The sequence below is a fragment of the Eptesicus fuscus genome, chromosome 1 (assembly GCF_027574615.1).
Source record: "Eptesicus fuscus isolate TK198812 chromosome 1, DD_ASM_mEF_20220401, whole genome shotgun sequence".
Lineage (NCBI taxonomy): Eukaryota > Metazoa > Chordata > Mammalia > Chiroptera > Vespertilionidae > Eptesicus > Eptesicus fuscus.
Window position 1 is genome coordinate 40,937,975 of NC_072473.1, and position 21,159 is coordinate 40,959,133.

At 39.4% G+C, this 21,159-nt stretch overlaps 1 protein-coding gene across 1 annotated transcript in view; it reads right to left on the bottom strand.

Annotated features, from left to right (window-relative positions):
* The window catches only part of LOC114229025 (vascular endothelial growth factor receptor kdr-like), a 677,074-nt gene that overhangs the window by 542,836 nt on the left and 113,079 nt on the right, over nucleotides 1-21,159 (bottom strand). The window contains exon 2 of the mRNA XM_054714449.1: nucleotides 18,694-18,790. Within this exon, the coding sequence (XP_054570424.1) occupies nucleotides 18,694-18,790 (97 nt within the window). The remainder of the gene's footprint in view (nucleotides 1-18,693; nucleotides 18,791-21,159) is intronic.

The window sequence follows — 21,159 nt, forward strand, 5'->3', positions numbered from 1 at the left end:
TAAGGGAAACGATCCCTTTTTCTATCTACTCTGTAGGGTTGATGTGGAGATAAAATATATTAGTCTCTTGAAACAACTTTGAAAGATATAGAGTCCAACTTTTGTCTTTTTGAGGTTATTTTATTTTCCTAAATGTACTTAATTCCAAATCTGTTCTGAAATTTCCAATCAATAGTCCTGGCTCTTTTAACTTCCCTTTGAGCATGCCTATCTTTTTCATTCAACTGTGAAGTACTCCCCTAGAAATCATGGAGTATGATTTACCCAGTTGTGAATATATGGCCATTCCCACCAGCAGCCAGAGTATTGTGCCTAGTAGCAGACACACAGTAAATTATTCATTTTATTTAGTTTTTTATTCAGTAATTATTATTTGTTTACATCAACAAAATGTTTTCTATACAATAAATGAAGGAGTATATATATCAACCAGTAGGGGAAAAAAGACATCTATGATAATTTAAGTGCAAGGAAAGAAATATTCAAAATTTTATTTGTGTAGTGGAAACTAAAAGTAAGTCAGAAGCTCTTCCACTGCCCAGTTATGTGTCCTTTGGCAGATACTGTCACCATTTCAGTTCTCAACTTACACATTTAAAAGGGGCGGTTAGAAGAGCTCCTCATAGTTCTGAAAATTTCTGAAGAATTATTTGTGATTTCATAAGCCATACTTCCTTCTCTCATTCCTCCACGTCTACCTGAGAAACTATTAGACTGTCATCCAGATTAACTTTCTCTAGGATCTTCTTAGCAGTGAAGCAAATTTTCCCTAAAGTACCAACCAGCCTCCCTGCCAGAGCTAAGCCTGTCTCAAATGCATCACCTGAGGTTGAGTGTCTAACACTTATGGTCAATTAAATCTAGGTTTTATGAGACTAAAGGTCCTGGAAAGAAGCCCTTGGAATAAGTATGATCTATTGAAACATGACAGAGCAGAACACAAGCAGGCCATTGGTGGCAGCTTCTAGTATATGATAGCTAATAGATCAGATGCCATTCAGGGTCACTGGGGTAAAGTGATCCTGTGTGAGCAGAGTCTGATAATGCACTGCGGCTGACTCCTCAATCATGCTTTACACCCAGAGAAGTTTCTAAGCAGGTGTAAGGTAGCCTCCAAAACCCAAATGTCTGGATCAAATATCCTATTAAAAACTCATGTGTATTGTTGGAAGCCCAGGCAGCTAGTAAAGGGCACCCCCTGGAGGGTGAGTACCGGAATCTACAAGACCTAGGTTGGAAGGACCGCCCCCCCCCACCCCGTCCAGTTGAAAATAGAAGTTAAATATCACCACTATCACTTAACTTTAGTGTAATTCACTAGGCATGACAATATGTGTTCTCCCTTTCTTTCATGATAATAAAATATTCACTTTTTTTTTAGTTGGACATATGACCTCCTGGGAAAAACATTGCATTTCCAGCCTCTCTTGCAACTAAATGTGATCATGTGACTAAGTTTTGGTCAAAGGGATATAAGGACAAGTGGTGTACAGAGTTTTGGGGGAAATGTTCTCAGAGATAGAAGGCATGCCTTTCTTTAACTTTCTTTTGTTTTCTAACTAGCTGGAATACATACATGAAAAATGGAGTTTGAATAACTATTTTGGACCACATGATGAAAGCCATTAGTTAATGGAGATGAATCTACAATACGGAAGGAGTATGAGTTTCTAATGATTTCATGGGACTGGCATGCCATCCCCAGATATCCATCCTTTGGACATTTTCCCATAAAATAATTAAACTTTATTTACAAAACCCACTGTTAACTTGGATTTCCTATTGCACGTATTACAATATAACCTTTACTGACACACTGAGGCAGTGGCTATCTTAAAGAAGAAGGAATCATTGCATTCTGTTTTCAGTTCAATTAAATTCCATACACACTTATTGAGCACCTACATCTATATCTGCCACAAAATTTGATCACTCCTTTCTTGAAACTCTGCTCTCCGCTATGACAGTTCTCCCTTATTTCTCCCTCTTACCTATTCACCATATACTTCCCCAAGTCCCCTTTCTACCTGTACAATCTAGAAGCACAGAGGCTCCTCAAGATTATGACCAATATTGTTTTATCTCCTCACTCAATACACTCTCCCTGTTATCCTCATCTATTCATATAGTTTCAACTCTCATCCAGTTTCTGTGAATACTTCTCACATCTTCATCTCTAATATGCTTTCTCTCCCAAACCCACATACTTACTCTTCTCATAATGTTAAATTCTGGTTAGGTCTTTGAAATGAAACTTATCTTTCTGCTAGAATTTCCATCTTCCAGTAATTCACCAAAAGGAATAACACAAAGAAAAGGAGAAGTACCCACTTCCATTTCTCTAGGTATTTTTGAAAACATGAATTTGTTTCTTTGGCCAAATACATGTGAGTCTATAAGAAATGTGACATGAAAAAAAGATGGCAGCTAGTAAGATAGAGGTGAGGGAGAGGATGTGAATGAGTGAGAGGGTGAAAGGAGAGTGTGTGGTGTGTGTGAGAGTGAGTGAGGGACAGTTAAATCCGACAGGAGTAGCAGGGGATAGCAGACCAGATTCTCCTGGACAAGCAGAGACTACCACCACTGCTGGCACTCCCCAGGCTGCGGGACTCAGACACGGAGCTGCCATCTTGAAGGGGAGAGCAGCCTCATCTAGGAACTTATCAGCACCACCACCCAGACAGCCCTTGGACACTGTCCGCGACCCAGCAGCCACTCCAGCCAAAATCCTGCTGACCCACCCACAGACCCGCAGACCCTAGGACCTCCACCTCCAAAGGTGCACCGCTCCCATAGCAGTAAGTACAGCTTCCCCCTCCCTAGCAGCAGACCTTCAGACAACACAGTTGTGCGTTTCCATCATGCAGGCCTCTGGAGCCCACCACCCAGAGGCAGCTCTTAGAATCCACTGTGAGCCCCCGCTGGCTGCGATATTGTGCAAACAGGGTGCACAGCGCCACAGTAGAAATTCTGAATTCACTCTTTCTGAATAACTGCCCACAGACACTGCCGCACAACTTCAGCGCCAGGGCCCCTCAGAGTACATCAGAGCTCAGCACCGCAAACGCACCACGGGTATCCCTGTGAGCTGCCACTGGGAGCGCGTGTATCCAACTACGGAAACAACAACAAAAACTGAGTCTTCCCATCCTACAGCTGCAGAACTCTGAACACTACAGTCGCACTATTCTAGTGCGTAGGCCTCCTGAGCCCACTGCTACAAGGGCAGCTCTTGGGTGCCCTGTGAGCCCCTCCTGGGCATACTCTTATCCAAACAAGGGTGCACTGCCCTGGCAGTAGAAATACTGAATACCCTCATTCTGGATACCTGCCCACAGACACCTTGATCGCATGGCTTCAGCCAGGACCCTTCAGAGTGCAGCAGTGCACCGCACTGGCAAACATACCACTAGTGCCCCTGTGAGCTGCCACTGGGTGCGTGTGTATCCAACCAAGGAAATGGCAGCAAAAACTGAGTCTTCCTACTCTATACCTACAGAACTCTGGACACCACAGTCGTGCCTTTCCAGAGTGAAGGCCTCCTGAGCCTCATCACCCTGACAGATGGCTCCTGGGTACCTCCGTGAGCCCCTGCTTGGCATGCATGATTTCAACCAAAGATGCAAGGCAGCAAAAATTTGGATACCCCCCTCCCAGGCTGCTGACATCAGGACACCGCAGTTGCGCCATTCCAGCTTGCAGACATACATCAAGAAAACCCAAATAGCTCAAGTAGGGAGCTATGCTAGATTACCAAGCCTGGGAGAACCGAGAGAACAAACCAGCAGCACCATCCCCAAAAGAACCTGGGTAGCAAAGCAGTCAGATCTAAGACACAGAAACAATTAAAATGTTACAGCAGGAGTTTCCTCAAAAAACTAAAACTGGAACTGCCATTTGACCCAGTAATCCCACTTCTAGGAATATATCCCAGGAAACTAGAAACACCAATAAGAAAGGATATATGCACCCCTATGTTCATAGCAGCACAATTACCATAGCTAAGATTTGGAAACAGCCTAAATGTCAATCAGCAGATGAGTGGATTAGAAAACTATGGTACATCTACACAATGGAATACTACGCTGCTATAAAAAAGAAGAAACTTTTACTATTTGCAGCAGCATTGATGGACCTGGAGAGCATTATGTTAAGTGAAATAAGCCAGGCAATGAAAGAAAAATACCACATAATCTCACTCATTTATGGAAAATAAAGAACATTATAACCTGATGAACAAAAAGATAGATACAGAGGCAGTAAAGCACTGAAAAGACTGTCAAATTACAGTGGGAAGGCTGGGGAGTGTTTAGGAGGAGGGGAAAGAGATCAACCAAAGGACTTGTATGCATGCATATAAGCACACCAATGGACTCAAGACACTGGGGGGGGTGGGATGAGGGCATGCGACAGGGGATAGGGGAGGCTGGGGGAAGGTCAATGGGGGGGGGAAAGGAAATATATGTACTACTATATGTAATACTTTAAACAATAAAAAAAGAAACACAACCAAAACAAAAATGTTACAGCAAAACATGGGGAGACAAAAAAAAAAAAAAATAAGCAATCCTCAAAGGAAAGAAAAAGAGGAATCACCAGAAAGGGATTTAAATGAAATGGAGGCAAGTAACATCTCAGAGAAAGAATTCAGAGTAATGGTTGTAAGGATGCTAAAATGGCTGGATGACAAATACACGCAACTCAATGACAAATACACACAACTCAATGAGAATTATAAGGGGTTGAATGATAATGTCACCAACATGAAAAGGAACCAAGAGGAAATGAAGAATGACAAAGATGCAATAAAACACAATGGAAGGCTTAAATGGTAGACTAGAAGAAACTTAGGTCTGCATCAGTGAGTTAGAAGACAAGGTAGGAAAAAACACACAAACACAGCACCAACTGGAAAGAAAATTTTAAAAGCAAGATGAGAGCCTAAAGGAGCTTTGAGACAACACAAAACGAAACAACATCCACATAATAGGGTACCAGAAGGAGAGGAAGAGAAGCAAGGAATATAAAACCTGTTAGAAGAAATAATGACAGAAAACTTCCCCGATATTGGTAAGAAAAAAACTACACAAGTCCAAGAAGCACATAGAGTCTCAAACAAAATGAACCCCAAAAGACCAACTCCAAGACACATTATAATTAAATTGGCAAACATAACGACAAAGTAAGAATCTTAAAAGCTGCCAGAGGGTGACAGAGAGTTACCTACAAAAGATCTCCCATTAGAATATCAACTGATTTCTCAACAGAAACATACCAGGCCAGAAGGAACTGGAATGAAATATACAAAGTGATTCAAACCAAGGGACTGAATCCAAGAATACTATCTCCAGCAAGGCTATCATTCAAAATTGAAGGTGGAATCAGGAGCTTCACGGACAAAAAAGGGCTAAGAGGGTTTATTACCACAAAGCCAGCAATGCAAGAAATGCTAAAGGGACTGCTGTAAAAAGAATAAACAGGAAGGCAATAAAAAACACAAACTTTAAGAATAAAAATGAGGGAGAGTAGGAAAAATGGCGGCTAAATAGAGACGTGTTCTAAGACTGGTCCTGGGGCGGAGAGTAAGAACAGCTGAGATTCGCACGGGGAGTGTCTGTTGGCAAACTAAGGGACAGCTAAACTCCAGGAGAAGGTGGAGGAGTGCTAGGCAGGGTTACCCTGAGCATGCAGCACCCACAGCGGCTGGGTCCCCTCCCGGAGCTGCGGGCTCAGAGGAGGAAAACTCACCATCTTGCAAGGAAAGGAGGGTTTTATTGGAGGCCTGAATTTCCGCGACAACGGTGAACACTGAACAGCTGTGAGCACCAGAACACCGGCCCCCAATCTGCGCAAACACACAGATTCAAAGGAACTCTTCACTGCACCAAGAAAAGGTCAGATTTCACGGGGATAAGGTGAGGTTTCTCGTCCCATTGGCGGGAGAGGGAAACGCGAGAACGGCGGGAACTGCAGGACCGGGGAAGTCTGTGCCTAAAAAAATCCGTGGCTGTTGGAGCTGCCGAGATTCATGAATGTGGAATGGGGTCCTCTGAGCTGCTAACAGAAGGGTTCTCTAAAAAGCGACCCATTTGGATCTGACGAGGAGGGTCAGACTAAGAATTTTTCAAAGGAGTGCAGGATGCTTAGTCTTATGCGGAGATCCACTGTCCGCACACTTGGGCTTGTTCTGATTCTGATTACTAAGCCCAACACATAGGAAAACCCAGTTGGGGAATATCCTGAGAGACTGCAGGGGGAAGTTGTTTCTCTGGAACATGGGGAGCAGAGCTGGGAGTGACCATCGGAGCGGCAGCTCTGAGGCGCATACTTCCACAAACCGGTAGTGAGTGACATAGGGAAAAAAAAAAAAAAAAGCTAGAGAGGCCCAGAAGTCAATCCAGAAACACTGCCACCCAGGCACTGAAACACAAATTGTCTCTCATTTAATAAAAAATAATTAAGAGAAATTAAGATACCGCCCGCTTAAAAATCAGGACTGGCTTACAACACTGAGGAACAGTGGAATGAAGGGAACTCCAATACAGCCCGGACCGGGAAACAGGCGTACCAAACAGAACAATAGAGGAAGTGAATGACCGCCACTATTGCACATTTTATTCTTCTTATTTTTTATTTTAATTTAATTTTAATTTTTATCTTAATTTTTTATATTTTAATGTTTTATTTTTTATTTTCATTTTTTGCATCTTTTACTTAAGAAACTAAATTTTTTTCCTCACTCAATTTTCACCTTTTTAATTATTACATTTTTATTTTCAATCAGCATTATATTACTATTATTTTACTTTTTTTTAAAGTGTCATTTAATTTTCTCTTTGTTTTATTTTGGGATTAGTGTCCTACATTCTATTTGCATCTTTCCTTTAACATCGTTTTACCCTATCTCAACGCTAACTTTATGCCATCACTCTATCACTCTCTTCCTAACCTTTTCTCTTTTAATCTCTGCTTTATCTTAACCCTTGCTGGCTTTAGATTTTCCCTACTCTTTCAGTTTACCCTCTACTAAAATTTCACCCTACTTATATATCTAATTTCCAACGCCCTGCTCCAAGTCCATACACACCACTCTCTACGCTACCTTAACTAAAAAATAAAAAAATAAAAAAAATTGTTTTTCTCTCTGGCCTTTGGTTGTTGTTTGCTTAAATGTTGATTACATTGCATTTGTATGCTTTTTTATGAGATTGTTTTGCTTATTCTTTTTTTGTTTGTTTGGTTCTTTTGCTTGCTTTGTTTTTGTTTGTTTTTTACTTCTGTTTTCCCTTGCCTCACTTGATATTAGTTGGTGTTGTAGTTTGTATTAATCTCCAGGTTCGTGTAGCTGGCATTTGCTGGAATTAGTGGTTGTTCTATTGGAGTTTACTCCCCATATTTATAGTTTGTTACCCTTTTCTCTCTTAGTATCGTTGTTGTCTCTCTCGCTTTTTTTTCTTTTCTTTTTTTCTTCTCTTTTCCCAAGTTCATTTTCACACTCCTTTTTTTGTTCTTTCTTTTTCCATTTCCTCTTCCGTTCCTATCCCCTAATTTGGCTTTCTCTGGGGGACACCTTTATTGGAGGTTATTAATATTGTGAATACAATTCTGTTCAGTGCCTTGTGTGTTGTACCTGGTTGTGTTGTATTTTGTACCTTTAAATCAACGCAGGAGAGAGAGAACTATATAACCAGACATCCAGAGAAGAGAGACCATGGGGAGACAAAAAAACAGCCCCCATAGGAAAGAAAAGCAGGCATCACCAGAAAAGGAAGTAAACTAATTCGAGGCAAGCAACCTATCAGAGAAAGAATTCAGAGAAATGGTCATAAGGTGGTTAAAAAGAATGGAAGACAAATTCGACAATATGAGTAAGAACCAAGAGAAAATGAAGAAGAACCAAGAAGAAATGAGAAATGACATCGCTGCTGTAAAGAACTCAGTAGAAAGCATCAAGATTAGACTAGAAGAAGCATAGGACCGCATACGTGAGCTAGAAGACAATTTTGAAAAAAATACCTAAATAGAACAGCTTCTAGAAAAAAAATTAGAAAGCATGAAGAGAGCCTAAGGGAACTTTGGGACAGCATGAAAAAAAAAACAACATCCGAATTATAGGGGTACCAGAAGGAATGGAAACTGAGCAAGGAATAGAAAACCTGTCTGAAGAAATAATAACAGGAAAATTGCCTGATATAGGGAAGAAAAAAACCCACACAAATCCAAGAAGCTCACAGAGTCCCAAGCAAAATGAACCCCAAAAGACCTACATCAAGGCACATTATAATTAAATTGGCAAACATCAAGGACAAAATAAGAATCTTAAAAGTGGCCAGAGAGAGATAGAAAGTTACATACAAAGGAACCCCCTCAGACTAACAACGGATTTCTCAACAGAAACTCATCAGGCCAGAAGGGAATGGAATGAAATACACAAAATCATGCAAAGGGAGGGTCTGAATCCAAGAATACTGTACCCAGCAAGGCTATCAATCAAAATTGAAGGTGAAATCAGGAGCTTCACAGACAAAAAAGGACGAAGGGAGTTTATCACCACCAAACCAGCAATGCAAGAAATGTTAAAGGATCTGCTGTAAAAAAAAAAAAAAAAAAAAAGAAAGAAAAGAAATAGGAAGCAAAGAAGGAACACAGGGATATAGAATAAAAATGACGACAAATAAGTACCTATCAATAATAACTTTAAATGTAAATGGATTGAAAGGCCCAATCAAAAGACACATGGTAACTGATTGGATAAGAAAACAAAACCCATATATCTGGTGTCTAATAGGAAACCCACCTCAGAAAAAAAGATGCATACAGACTGAGAATGAAGGGATGGAAAAAGGTTTTCCAGGTGAATGAAAATGAAAACAAAAGCTGGGGTAGCAATACTTATATCTGACAAATTAGATCTCAAAGTGAAGGACATAACAAGAGATAATGAAGGCCACTTCATAATACTTAAGGGAGCAATCCAACCAGAAGAAATAACTCTTGTAAATATATACGCACCTAATGCAGGAGCACCCAAATACATAAACAAACTCCTGGAAGATATCAAAGGAGAGATTGACAGCAATATAATCATAGTAGGAGACTTTAATACCCCACTATCACCATTGGACAAATCCTCTAAACAAAAAATCAACAAAGAAAAATCAATCCTAAAAGACTCACTTTACCAGATGGAATTAATCTACATCTTCAGAACATTTCACCCCAAAGCCACAGAATATACATTCTTCTCAAGTGCACATGGGTCATTTTCAAAGATAGACCGTATGTTAGGACATAGGCAAAGTCTCTCCAAATTTAAGAAGATATAAATCATATCAAGTATCTTCTCAGATCACAGCAGCATAAAACTGGAAATCAACTACAATAAAAACAATCCAAAGAAATCAAACACATGGAGACTAAAACAGCATGCTATTAAACAATGACTGGGTTACCAAAGACATCAAGGAAGAAATAAAAAACATCATGGCAACAAATGACAATGAAAACACAACAATCCAAAATCTATGGGACACAGCGAAAGCAGTCCTGAGAGGGAAGCTCATAGCTCTACAACCCTACTGCAAAAAAACAAGAAACAATGGTAATAAATTACCTAACCCAACAACTCAAGAGTTAGAGAGAGAGCAACAAGAAAAGCCCAGTGTAAACAGAAGGAAGAAAATAATAAAGATCAGAGAGGAGATAAACAATATAGAGACCAAATAAACAATATAAAAGATCAACAAAACCAACAGTTGGTTCTTTGAAAGGATAAACAAGATTGATGAACATCTAGCCAGGCTCACCAAGAAACAAAGAGAGAGGACCCAAATGAACAAAATCAGAAATGAAAGTGGTGAAATAACAACAGACCTCACCGAAATACAAAGGATTGTTACAAAATACTACGAACAACTCTATTCCAACAAACTGGACAACCTGGAGGAAATGGATATATTCCTAGAAAAATGTAACCTTCCAAAACTCAATCTGGAAGAATCTAAACAGCTCAACAGGCCAGTAACTATGGAAGAAATTGAAGCAGTCATCAAAAAGCTTCTGGCAAACAAAAGCCCGGGGCCAGACGGCTTCACAGGAGAGTATTACCAAACATTCAAGGAAGAACTAAAACTTATCCTCCTCAGACTACTCCAAAAAATTCAATAGGAAGGAACACTTCCAGGCTCCTTTATGAAGCCAGCATCACCCTAATACCAGAACCAGATAAAGACAACACAATGAAAGAGAATTACAGGCCAATATCCCTCATGAACATAGATGCCAAAATCCTCAACAAAATTCTAGCAAATCGGCTCCAGCAGTACATCAGAAAGATCATACACCATGACCAAGTAAGATTTATCCCAGGAATGCAAGGATGGTACAATATCTGCAAATCAACAAACGTGATACATCACATAAACAAATTGAGAGATAAAAATCATATTGTCATATCAATAGATGCAGAAAAAGCATTTGACAAAATCCAACACCCTTTCTTGATAAAAACTCTCAACAAAGTGAGAATAGAAGGATCATACCTCAACATAATAAAAGCTTTATATGATAAACCCACAGCAAACATCATACTCAATGGGCAAAAACTAAAACCATTTCCCCTAAGAACAGGAACAAGACAGGGATGCCTCTCTCACCACTCCTGTTTGACATAGTACTGGAAGTATTAGCCATTGCAATTAGAAAAGAAGAAGAAATAAGAGGCGTCCAAATTGGAAAAGAAGAAGTAAAGCTGTCCTTATTTGCAGATGACATGATATTGTACATAAAAAACCCAAAAGACTCCATCAGAAAACTAATAGACTTAATAAATGAATTCGGCAATGTAGCAGGATACAAAATTAACACCATGAAATCTATGGCATTTCTATATACCAATAGTGAACTAACAGAAAGTGGGACTAAAAAAGCAATCCCATTTACCATCACACCAAAAAAACTAAGATACCTAGGAATAAACTTAACTTACGAGGTAAAAGACCTATACACGGAAAACTACAGGACACTGAAAAAGAGATAGAGGAAGACGTAAACAGATGGAAGAACATACCATGTTCATGGATTGGTAGAATCAACATCATTAAAATGTCCATACTACCCAAAGCAATCTACAGATTCAATGCACTCCCCATCAAAATACCAATAGCATATTTCACAGACCTAGAAAGAACTCTCCAAAAATTCATCTGGAATAAAAAAAGACCCCAAATAGCCACAGCAATCCTGAGAAAGAAGAATAAAGTAGGCCGGATCTCAATACCAGACCTCAAGATGTATTACAAAGCCACAGTTCTCAAAACATCCTGGTACTGGCACAAGAACAGACATATAGATCAATGGAACAGAATTGAGAATGCAGATATCGACCCAAACCACTATGCTCAATTAATATTTGACAAAGGAGGCATGAACATACAATGGAATCAAGACAGTCTTTTCAGTAAATGGTGTTGGGAAAATTGGACAGATACATGCAAAAAAATGAAACTAGACCACCAACTTACACCATACACAAAAATAAACTCAAAATGGATACAGGACTTAAACATAAGACGGGAAACCATAAAAATACTAGAGGAATCCACAGGCAACAAAATCTCAGACCTATGCCAAAAGAACTTCTTCACTGACACTGCCCCTAAGGCAATGGAAGCGAAAGAGAAAATTAATAAATGGGACTACATCAAAATAAAAAGCTTTCTTACAGCAAAAGAAACCATCAACAAAACAACAAGAAAGCCCACTCTATGGGAGAACATATTTGCAAATGCTATCACTGATAAAGGTTTAATCTCCAACATCTACAGGCAGCTTATGCAACTTAATAAAAGGAAGATAAATGATCCAATAAAAAAATGGGTAAAAGACCTAAATAGAATCTTTTCAAAAGAAGACAGAAGGAAGGCCAAGAGACACATGAAAACATGCTCAACGTCACTAATTATCCGAGAGGTGCAAAGCAAAACAACAATGCAGTACCATCTCACACCTGTCAGAATGGCTATCATCAACAAATCAACAAACGACAAGTGTTGGCGAGGATGCAGAGAAAAAGGAACCCTCGTTCACTGCTGGTAGGAATGCAGACTGGTGCAGCCACTGCGGAGAACAGTATGGAGTTTCCTCAAAAAACTGAAAATGGAACTCCCATTTAACCCAGTAATCCCACTCCTGGGAATATATCTGAAGAAACTAGAAACACCAATCAGAAAGGATATATGCACCCCTATGTCCATAGCAGCACAATTTACAATAGCTAAGATTTGGAAACAACCTAGGTGCCCATCAGCATATGACTGGATCAGAAAACTGTGGTACATCTACACAATGGAATACTATGCTGCCATAAAAAAGAAGGAATTCTCATCATTTGCAGCAACCTGGATGGAATTGGAGAACATTATGCTAAGTGAAATAAGCCAGTGAATGAAAGAAATATACCACATGATCTCACTCATTTATGGATAATAAAGAACATTATAAACTGACTAGAAGCCCAGTGCATGAAATTCGTGCATGGCAGGGGGTTGTACCTCAGCCCAGCCTATACCCTCTCCAATCTGGGATTCCTGGAGGGATGTCCAACTGCCCGTTTAGGGCCGATCCTGGTGGGATCAGGCCTAAACGGGCAGTTGGACATCCCTCTCACAGTCCAGGACAGCTGGCTCCCAACTGCTTGCCTGCCTGCCTTCCTGATTGCCCCTAACCGCTTCTGCCTGCCAGCATGATCACCCCCTAACCACTCCACTGCCAGCCTGGTTGATGCTTAACTGCTCCCCTGCCAGCCTGTTTGCCCCCAACTTCCCTCCTCTGCCAGCCTGGTCACCCCTAACTGCCCTCTCCTGCAGGGTTGATCACCTCCAATGCTCTCCCTTGCAAGCCTGGTCCCTCTCAACTGCCCTCCCTTGCAGGCCGGGTGCCTCCCAACTGCCCTCCCCTGCTGGCCATCTTGAAGTGGCCATCTTGTGTCCACATGGGGGCAGGATCTTTAACCACATGGGGGCAGCTATATTGTGTGTTGCAGTGATGATCAATCTGTATATTACTCTTTTATTAGATAAGATAGAGGCCTGGTGCATGGGTGGGGGCCAGCTGCTTTGCCCTGAAGGGCATCCTGGATCAGGGTGGGGTTCCCTTGGGGTGTGGGGCAGCCTGAGCGAGGGGCCTGTGGTGGTTTGCAGGCCGGCCACGCCCCCTTGCAACCCAAGCAGATGCCCTGTTATCTGGGATTTATTTTCCTTCTACAATTGAAACTTTGTAGCCTGGAGTGGAGCCAAGCCTGCTGTTCCCTCCGGGGCGGCAGCCATTTCTGTGGCAGTTAATTCACCTTCTACAATTGAAACTTTGTAGCCTTAAGTGGGTGAGCCTGGCCAGGGTGTGCGGAAAGCTTTGCTTCCCCTGTTGTCGCCGGCAACTCTGGCCTGCTCTCTCAAGCTCCATTCTGCCACCATTTGTTTGAATTTGTTTACCTTCTATAATTGAAACTTTGTAGCTTGAGTGGAGGCTTAGAAATGCAATGGCTATGGAAAGCTTGGCTTGCTCTGTTACCTGGGAAACCTTGCTCTCTATGGCTGTAGCCATCTTGGTTTGGGTTAATTTGCATACTCGCCCTGATTGGCTGGTGGGCGTGGCTTGGTTGGTGGGCGTGGTTTATGTAGCAGAGTTGTGGTTAATTTGCATATTACAATTTTATTAGAGAGGATGAACAAAAATATAGATACAGAGACAGTAAACCATCAAACAGACTGTCAAATTACAGGGGGAAGGTTACGGAGAGGTGGGGGAGATAAGAGATCAACCGAAGGACTTGTATGCATATATATAAGCATAACCAATGGACACAAAACTCTGGGGGGTGAGGGCATGTATGGGTGTGGGGTGGGTGAGACAATGATAAGATATGTACACATATAATACCTAAATAAAAAAAGTGAAAAAAAAAAGAATAAAAATGACAAATATGTAATACCTTAACCTATAAAGAAATTAAAATGCAAAAAAAGAATAAAAATGACAACAAACAAGTACTTATCAATAATAACATTAAATTAAATGGATTAAATGCCTCAAACAAAAGACATAAGGTAGCTTAATTGATAAGAAAACATGACCCACATATTTGCAGTCTGCAAGAGACCCATATCAGAACAAAGGATTCACACAGATTGATAGTGAAGGGATAGAAAAACATTTTTCAGGCAAAAGGAAATGAGAAAAAAGCTGGGGTAGCAATACTTACATCTCACAAAATAGACCTCAAAGTAAGGGCCATAACAAGAGATAAGGAAGGCCACTACATAATACTAAAGGGAGCAATTCAACAAGAAGATATAACTATGGTAAACATACATGCACCCAAAACAGGAGCACCCAAATACATAAAACAACTTCCTGAAGATATCAAGGGAGAGAGAGATAGCAATACAGTCATAGTACAGGACTTTAATACCCCACTGACACCACTGGATAAATCCACTAAACAAAAAATCAGCAAGGAAACAGCAATCCTAAATGACTCACTATATCAAATGGACTTATTTGACATCTTCAGAATATTTCACCCAAGGCCACAGAATATACATTCTTCTCCAGTGCACATGGGACATTTTCAAAGATAGACCACATATTAGGACACAGGCAAAGTCTCTTCAAATTCAAGAAGACTGAAATCATAACAAGCATCTTTTCAGATCACAATGGCATAAAACTAGAAATCAACTACAATAAAAACAATGAAATACATCAAACACTTGGAAGCTAAATAGCTTGCTATTAGACAATGATTGGGTTACCAAAGAGATCAGAGAAGAAATAAAAAGCATCCTGGAAACAAATGAAAATGAAAACACTACAATCCAAAATCTGTCTGACACAATGAAAGCAGTCCTGAGAGGGAAGTTCATAGCTCTACAAGCCTATCACAAAAAACATGAAAAAATGGTAATAAATTATCTAAACCTGCAACTTAAAGAATTAGAAAGAGAGCAAGAAAAGGCCACAGTATCTCTCTGAAAGAATAAACCAGATTGATGAACCTCTAGCCAGGCTCACCAGGAAGCTAAGAGAGAGGACCCAAATAAACAAAATCGGCAATGAAAGAGGTGAAGTAACAACTGCCCCCACTGATACACAAAGGATTGTAAAAAAAAAATACTACTCCAACAAACTGGACAACCTCGACGAAATGGACACATTCCTACAAAAATACAAGCTCCCAAAACTCAATCAAGAAGAATCAAAAAACCTGAATAGGCCAATAACTACTAATGAAATTGAAACAGTAATCAAAATGCATCCAGGAAACAAAAACCCTGGAACAAATGGCTTCACAGGGGAATTTTACCAAACATTCAGAAAGAACTAAAACCAATCCTTCTCAGACTATTCCAAAAAATTCAAGAGGTAGGCACACTTCCAAGCTCTTTCTATGAAGCCAGCATTGCCCTAATCCCAAAACCAGATAAAGACACCACAACGAAAGAGAATTACAGGCCAATATCCCTGATGAACATAGAGGCTAAAATCCTCAACAAAATTCTAGCAAACTGGATCCAGCATTACATTAGAAAAATCATACAACATTACCAAGTGGGATTTATCCCAAGGATGCAAGTCTGGTACAATATCCGCAAATCAATAAACATGATGCATCATATAAACAAATTGAGAGACAAAAATCACATAATCATATCAATTGATGCAGAAAAGGCATTTGACAAAGTCCAACACCCTTTTCTGATAAAAACACTCAGCAAAGTGGGAATAGAATGATCATACATCAACATAATAAAAGCCTTACATGATAAAACTACAGCCAACATTATACTCAATGGGAAAAAAACTAAAACCATTTCCCTTAAGAACAGGAACAAGACAGGGATGCCAGCTTTCACCACTCCTGTTCAACATAGTACTGGAAATGCTAGTCAATGCAATCTGACAAGGCGAAGAAATAAAAGGCATCCAAATTGGAAAATAAGTAAAGTTGTCATTATTCGCAGATGACATGATACTGTACATAGAAAACCCTAAAGACTCCATCAAAAATTATTAGACATAATAAATGAATGTGGCAATATAGCAGGATACAAAATTAATACCAAAAAATTGGTGGCATATTTATACACCAACAGTGAACTTACAGAAAGAGAAATTAAAAAAAAATCCCACTTACCATTTCACAAAAATATTAAGATACCTAGGAATAAACTTAACTTACGAGGTAAAAGACCTCTACTCAGAAAACTACAAGGATGTTGAAAAAAGACATACAGGAAAGCATAAACAGATGGAAGAACATGCCATGTTCATGGATTGGTAGAATCAACATCATTAAAATGTCCATACTACCCAAAGCAATCTATAAATACAATGCACTCCCCATTAAAATACCAACAGCTTATTTCACAGACCTAGAACGAACTCTCCAAAAATTCATCTGGAATAAAGAAAGTGCCCGAATAGCCACAGCAATCCTGAGAAAGAAGAACATAGTAGGAGAGATCTCAATACCAGATATCCAGCTGAATTACAAAGCCACTGTTCTCAAAACTGCCTGGCACAAGAACAGACATATAGATCAATGGAATAGAATAGAGAATCCAGAAACTGAGTCGAACCACTATGCTCAATTCATATTTGACAAAGGAGGCAAGAACATACAATGGAGTCAAGACAATCTCTTCCATAAATGCTAATGGGAAAATTAGACAAATACATTAAAAAAATGAAACTAGACCACCAACTTACACCATACACAAAAATAAACTCAAAATGGGTAAAGGACTTAAGTGTAAGATGGGAAACCATAAAAATACTAGAGGAATCCAAAGGCAACAAAATCTCAGACATATGCCGAAGCAATTTTTACACCGATATAGCTCCTAGGGCATTGGAAACTGAAGAGAAAATAAACAAATGGGACTACATCAAAATAAAAAAGCTTTTGTACAGAGAAAGAAACCATCAACAAAACAACAAGAAACCACTGCATGGTAGAACATATTTGCCAATATTTTCACCAATAAAGGTTTAATCTCCAACATTTACAGGGAACTCATACAACTTAACAAAAGGAAGATAAACATCCCAATCAAAAAATGGGCAATGGATCTAAATAGGTACTTTTCGAAAGAAGAAATAAGGAAGGCCAAGAGACATATGAAAACATGCTCAAAGTCACTAATCATCTGAGAAATGCAAATCAAAACGACAATGAGGTATCATCTCACACCTGTCAGATTGGCTATCATCAACAAATCAACAAACGACAAGTGCTGGAGAGGGTGAGTATAAAAAGGAACCCTCCTGCAGTGCTGGTGGGAATGCAGACTGGTGTAGCCACTGTGGAAAACATTATGGTGTTTTCTCAAAAAACTAAAGATGGAACTCCCATTTGACCCAGTGATCCCATTTCTAGGAATATATCCCAAGAAACCAGAAACACGAATCAGAAAGGACATATGCACCCCTATGTTCATAGCAGCACAATTTACAATAGCTAAGATTTGGAAACAGCCTAAGTGCCCATCAGCAAATGAGTGGATTAAAAAACTTTGGTACATCTGCACAATGGAATACTATGCTGCTGTAATAAGAAAGGAACTCCAACCATAACCGGTTTGGCTTAGTGGATAGAGCGTCGGTCTGCAGACTGAAAGGTCTCAGGTTCGATTCCGGTCAAGGGCATGTACCTTGGTTGCAGGCACATCCCCAGTAGGGAGTGTGCAGGAGACAGCTGATGGATGTTTCTCTCTCATCTATGTTTCTAACTCTCTATCCCTCTCTCTTCCTCTCTGTAAATAATCAATAATATATATATTTTTAAAAAGAAATAAAGGAACTCCTACCATTTGCAACAGCATGGATAGAGCTGGAGAGTCTTATGCTAAATGAAATAAGTCAGTCAGAGAAAGATAAATATCACATGATCTCACTCATTTTTGGATTATAATGAACAACATAATCCGATGAAAAAAATAGATCCAGAGACAGAGAAGCATCGATCAGATGCTCAAACCTCAGAGGGAAGGTATGGGAGGGTGGGGTAATGGGAGAGATCAACCAAGAGGCTTGTATGCATGCCTATAAGCATAGCCAATGGACGCAGACAACAGAGGGTGAGGTGAGTGCAGGATTGGGGCGTGAGAGGGCAATGGGGGGATAACCACACATTTGTAATACCTTAATCAATAAAAAACAACAAAAAATGAAAGAAATGTGACACTGTAGATATCAAGGAAATATGTACTATTTAAGAGTTCAAAAATGTAACCATGACAAAGGAGAGTCTACAGGGGCACATACCGTGTGCTATTGGCATTGCTATAAACAGACAAGTTAAGAGCAGATACTTCCCAAGAGAATTAACGTACATTCTGGCATATTAAAGACTTTAACAGTCAACTTAGTTTTATGAAATGTTGAAAAAGGTAATAATATAAATAAGGGAGCCAAAGACAAAGATACCTGGGTCCAGCTGAAAAGCTATCCTGCTCCACCCAGAGATGTATACTTTTGGAAAACCAGTAGCAAGGAACCTGACCTTTCAGAACCTATCTTCTATTGTTGTAAAAGAAATAAAAAATTTGGAGTGTGATCAAACACTCAACTTTTCTGAACTCCCTACCATGGGTCTTTTAATCAGGAAAAGTTCAAGGGCCTTGATATTGTTACCTGCAGGTTATGTCAAATGTTCCACCAGCCTGGATTACCACTTGATCTCCAAGAATGCTCATCTCTGGTTTCATCATGATCTCTTTATTGGCAAGACCTGAACCAAGATAAAATTTGTTGCTATTAGAATTTTTCAATTGGTTATCATATGTATCTAAATAACATTTCACATTCCACATGAGTAAATTTATATATATGTAAAGCCAACTGCTGCATTTTCTGTAATAGCAAACTATTAGAAAGAGCCAAATGCCTATTGATAAGGGGCTGATTAAATTATTCCATATACATATGATGGTATACACAGCAGTAAAACAGAAAAAATGAAACAATATATGTTATACAGTCTCAAAATAAAAAGCAAAATACAAAATAATATGTATAGTATATAACTATTGGTGTAAAAGAAGAAAATATGGGTATTTATGTATGCACAAAACTGGAAGACACACAAAATTATGTGTAGGTTGTTACCTCTTAGAAGGGAAAATGCATGTAATGTGGCTTTCCACAGTACACACCTGCGATATATTGAACCATTGTTTACAATTACTTTTCATTACTACTCAATATAGTACAAAAAGTCTATTTGCCCACCCCATTGATTTGGAGCTTGGTGATTGATTTGGCCAAATACACACTTATTGAGCACCTACATCTATATCTGATTTTATTGATATACAGTATAATTGATTTTAGCCAGTTGAATTTGGGTTGAGATTATACAGCACCGATTTCAGTTTGGAGTTTTAATAAACATTTCATGGTCTTATTCAATCTCTTCCTTTTCTATCATCATTAAAACAAAGCTGAACTTAGGTAGGCTACTGTTCCAAGGGGAATGACAACTGGAACAGACCTAGACACCACAGGCTCAAGTGAAACCCAGCAGATCGCCAGACAATGCACAATTGCGTGAGCAAGAAATAAATATTTAAGGTGGTACAGTAATTAAATATAATTTAATTAAGTATAATTAAAATAAAACAGAACATATTTAAATTCTATAAGTTTTAACACATATATACACACATGAAACTATGACTTCAATGAAAACAATTCATATATCCATCACCCCTAAAACTTTCCTAGTGTTCCTTTGTAATCTGTCTCTCCAACCCTGCCCCCAGGCAACCAATAATCTGCTTTCTTTCACTAGAGATTAGCTTGAATTTTCTACAATTTTAAAATAAATTCAATTACATAGTATATACTCTTTCATGCCTGGGTCTGTTCACTCAAAGTAATGATTTTGAGACACATGCCTGTCATAGCATACATCAATAGTTCATTCCATTATATTTCAAAAAAATATTCCATTGTTAGGATATAATCACATTTTGTTTAGCTGTTCATCTGTTCATGGATATTTGGGTTGTTTCCAATTTCTGGCTATTATGAATAAGAGCTACTATGGAGATGTGAGGAGACATATGAAAAAATGCTCAAAATCACTAATCATCAAAAGATGCAAATCAAAATGACACCATCTCACACCTGTCAGAATGGCTATCACCAACAAATCAACAAACAACAAGTGCTAGAGAGCATGTGGATAAAAAGGAACCCTCGTGCACTGCTGGTGGGAATGCAGACTGGTGCAGCCACTGTGGAGAACAGTATGGAGTTTCCTCAAAAAACTAAAAATGGAACTCCCATTTGACCCAGTGGTCCCACTGCTAGGAATATATCCCAAGAAACTAGAAACACCAATTAGAAAGGACATATGCACCCCTATGTTCATAGCAGCACAATTTACAATAGCTAAGATTTGGAAACAGCCTAAGTGCCCAACAGCAGATGAGTGGATTAAAAAACTGTGGTACATCTACACAATGGAATACTGTGCTGCTGTGAAAAAAAAGAACTCTTACCATTTGCAACAGCATGGATGGACCTGGAGAGCATTATGCTAAGTGAAATAATCCAGTCAGAGAAAGATAAATATCACATGATGACACTCATTTGTGGAATATAATGAACATAACTGATGAACAAAAACAGATCCAGAGACAGAGAAGCATCGAACATACTGTCAAACTTCAGAGGGAAGACAGAGGATTGGGGGGAATAAGAGAGCAACCAAAGGACTTGTATGCATGCATATAAGCATAACCAATGGATACAGCCACTAGGGGGGTGAGGGCATGTACTGGGGAGTGGGGATGGCCGGAGAGAGGTCTATGGGGGGAAAAGGAGACATATGTAATACTATACGTAATACTTTAAACAATAAAGAATAAAAAAAAGTTATTATAAACATTCATGTCTTTATGTGAACATTTATTGCCATTTATCTTAGTCTAGAGGCCCAGTGCACAAAATTTGTACACTGGGCGGGGAGGTACCTCAGTCTGTCCTGTGCCCTCTTGCAGTCTGGGAGCCCTTGGGAGCTGTCTGACTACCATGGAGGCTGGAGAGGCTACCGCCACTGTGCTCACCAGCCGTAACCCTGGCTTCTGGCTG